The sequence below is a fragment of the Podarcis raffonei genome, chromosome 16 (assembly GCF_027172205.1).
Source record: "Podarcis raffonei isolate rPodRaf1 chromosome 16, rPodRaf1.pri, whole genome shotgun sequence".
In the NCBI taxonomy this organism is placed as follows: domain Eukaryota; kingdom Metazoa; phylum Chordata; class Lepidosauria; order Squamata; family Lacertidae; genus Podarcis; species Podarcis raffonei.
This window is the reverse complement of record NC_070617.1, coordinates 35,871,639-35,873,227: the sequence shown is the minus strand read 5'-3', so window position 1 is coordinate 35,873,227 and position 1,589 is coordinate 35,871,639. Positions and strand designations below refer to the sequence as shown.

Sequence of the window (1,589 nt, the reverse complement as noted above, 5' to 3'; positions counted from 1 at the left end):
CATGTATTGTTTTCTGCATGTTATAAAATTGTACATATCCTTGCCTTATCTATCATGTGTTCAACTAATAAATTTGTGGATGTTTATTCAAAACTTGCCAAGGAATCCAGTTCATTTTGTTGTCTTTTTAGATGGTTTGTAAAAAGTTCCCATTCTTCCTTAAAGTCATAATTGTCCTTTTCACGCAGTTTGTAGGTCAATTTGGCCAATTCCCCATAGCTCATCAGTTTTTCTTGCCACTGTTCTTCCATTGGGATTTCCTCCTTCTTCCATCCTTGTGCTAACAAGACTCTTGCCACTGTTGTAGCATACATAAATAAGTTCTTTATTTTTCTTGGCAGGTCTTGTCCTACAATCCCTAACAAAAATGTTTCTGGTTTTTTTACAAATGTCATTTTTTTCAATTCAATATATATTATTTATTATATTATTGATATATTATTATATATTGTTTATTATATTATATTTCAATTCAATATATATTATTACATTTTTTTCAATTCAATATATATTATTTCCCATAATTTTGTAATCTCTGCATTCCCACCACATATGACAAAAAGTCCCTTCTTTTTCTTTACATTTCCAACATATGTTTGACCCAGTTTATATGGTGTAATATACCATCTATACATTGTTTTCATATAATTTTCTTTCAACAGAGAACAGTCTGTAAATTTCAAATCTACTTTCCACAATTTTCCCCAGTCCTCAAATTGTATATTAGAGGCAGCTTTGCATCTGCAGGGGCCAGATGCACATGAGACGAGAACAGTAACCCATCCACCACAGCAGAAAGTGATGACAGAATCACTGGCTCCTAGCTGCTGAAAAACAGAATTATCCCTAGGCTGACAATGCTCACACAATGCCTGATTTAGATTAATAGCAACAGCCATAATGGGTGATGATTAGACAGTTGCCCGACCAAAGAAATCTTTGTTTTGTTTTGTTTTGTTTTTGTTTGTTTTTTCCGCAGTTCATGCCATTTATTTTAAAAAGATATTTGAGTCCTTAAGATGAGCTGGATGCTGCAACAGCAGCTCTCTTGGGCTTTGGCACTGTTCCTTCACGGAATCCATTCCTGAATCTGTGGTAGACCTTTTTCAGATGCCTCATACGGCCAGTTCGGGTAGTATTCCGCCTCTTGGCCTTAGCACTCCAGTTATACTTTCTCTTGCATTTAGCAGAATATCCACATTTTCCACAGGTGGACTTCTGGAGATGATAGGCCTTAGACCCACATCGATGGCACAAAGTGTGTGCCTTATTGCGACACTTTACAAAGGAGGATGTTCCTTTCATCATCTTCCTTCAGCCACCACAACAAAAGAGCCAAATAAATCTTTGTTGATTAATTGTATGGGCTGATTCAGTGAGTTAATTAATTAATTGAATCCACATGAATGGGTACAGGAAGAAAGCGATCATGCCCCTTGCTTTAAACCTCACTCATGTCGTAGCAAGCATGATCTCAGAAGAGGTCGTCGTGGGTGTGAGAGTATGGCTGTAATTTTCCCTCCACTTACCTAGAAGTAAGCCCATGTGAATTCATTAGGACTGACTTCCGAGTAGACATGGTTAGAAGT

At 36.8% G+C, this 1,589-nt stretch overlaps 1 protein-coding gene across 1 annotated transcript; it reads right to left on the bottom strand.

The window, feature by feature from the left end:
- Nucleotides 1-978: 978 nt before the first annotated feature.
- LOC128403595 (60S ribosomal protein L37-like) lies at nt 979-1,329 on the bottom strand. The gene has a single exon (XM_053368504.1). It carries the CDS (start codon nt 1,306-1,308, stop codon nt 1,015-1,017), a length of 294 nt encoding a protein of 97 aa, XP_053224479.1. The 5' UTR covers nt 1,309-1,329; the 3' UTR covers nt 979-1,014.
- Between the last annotated feature and the right edge of the window lie 260 nt (nt 1,330-1,589).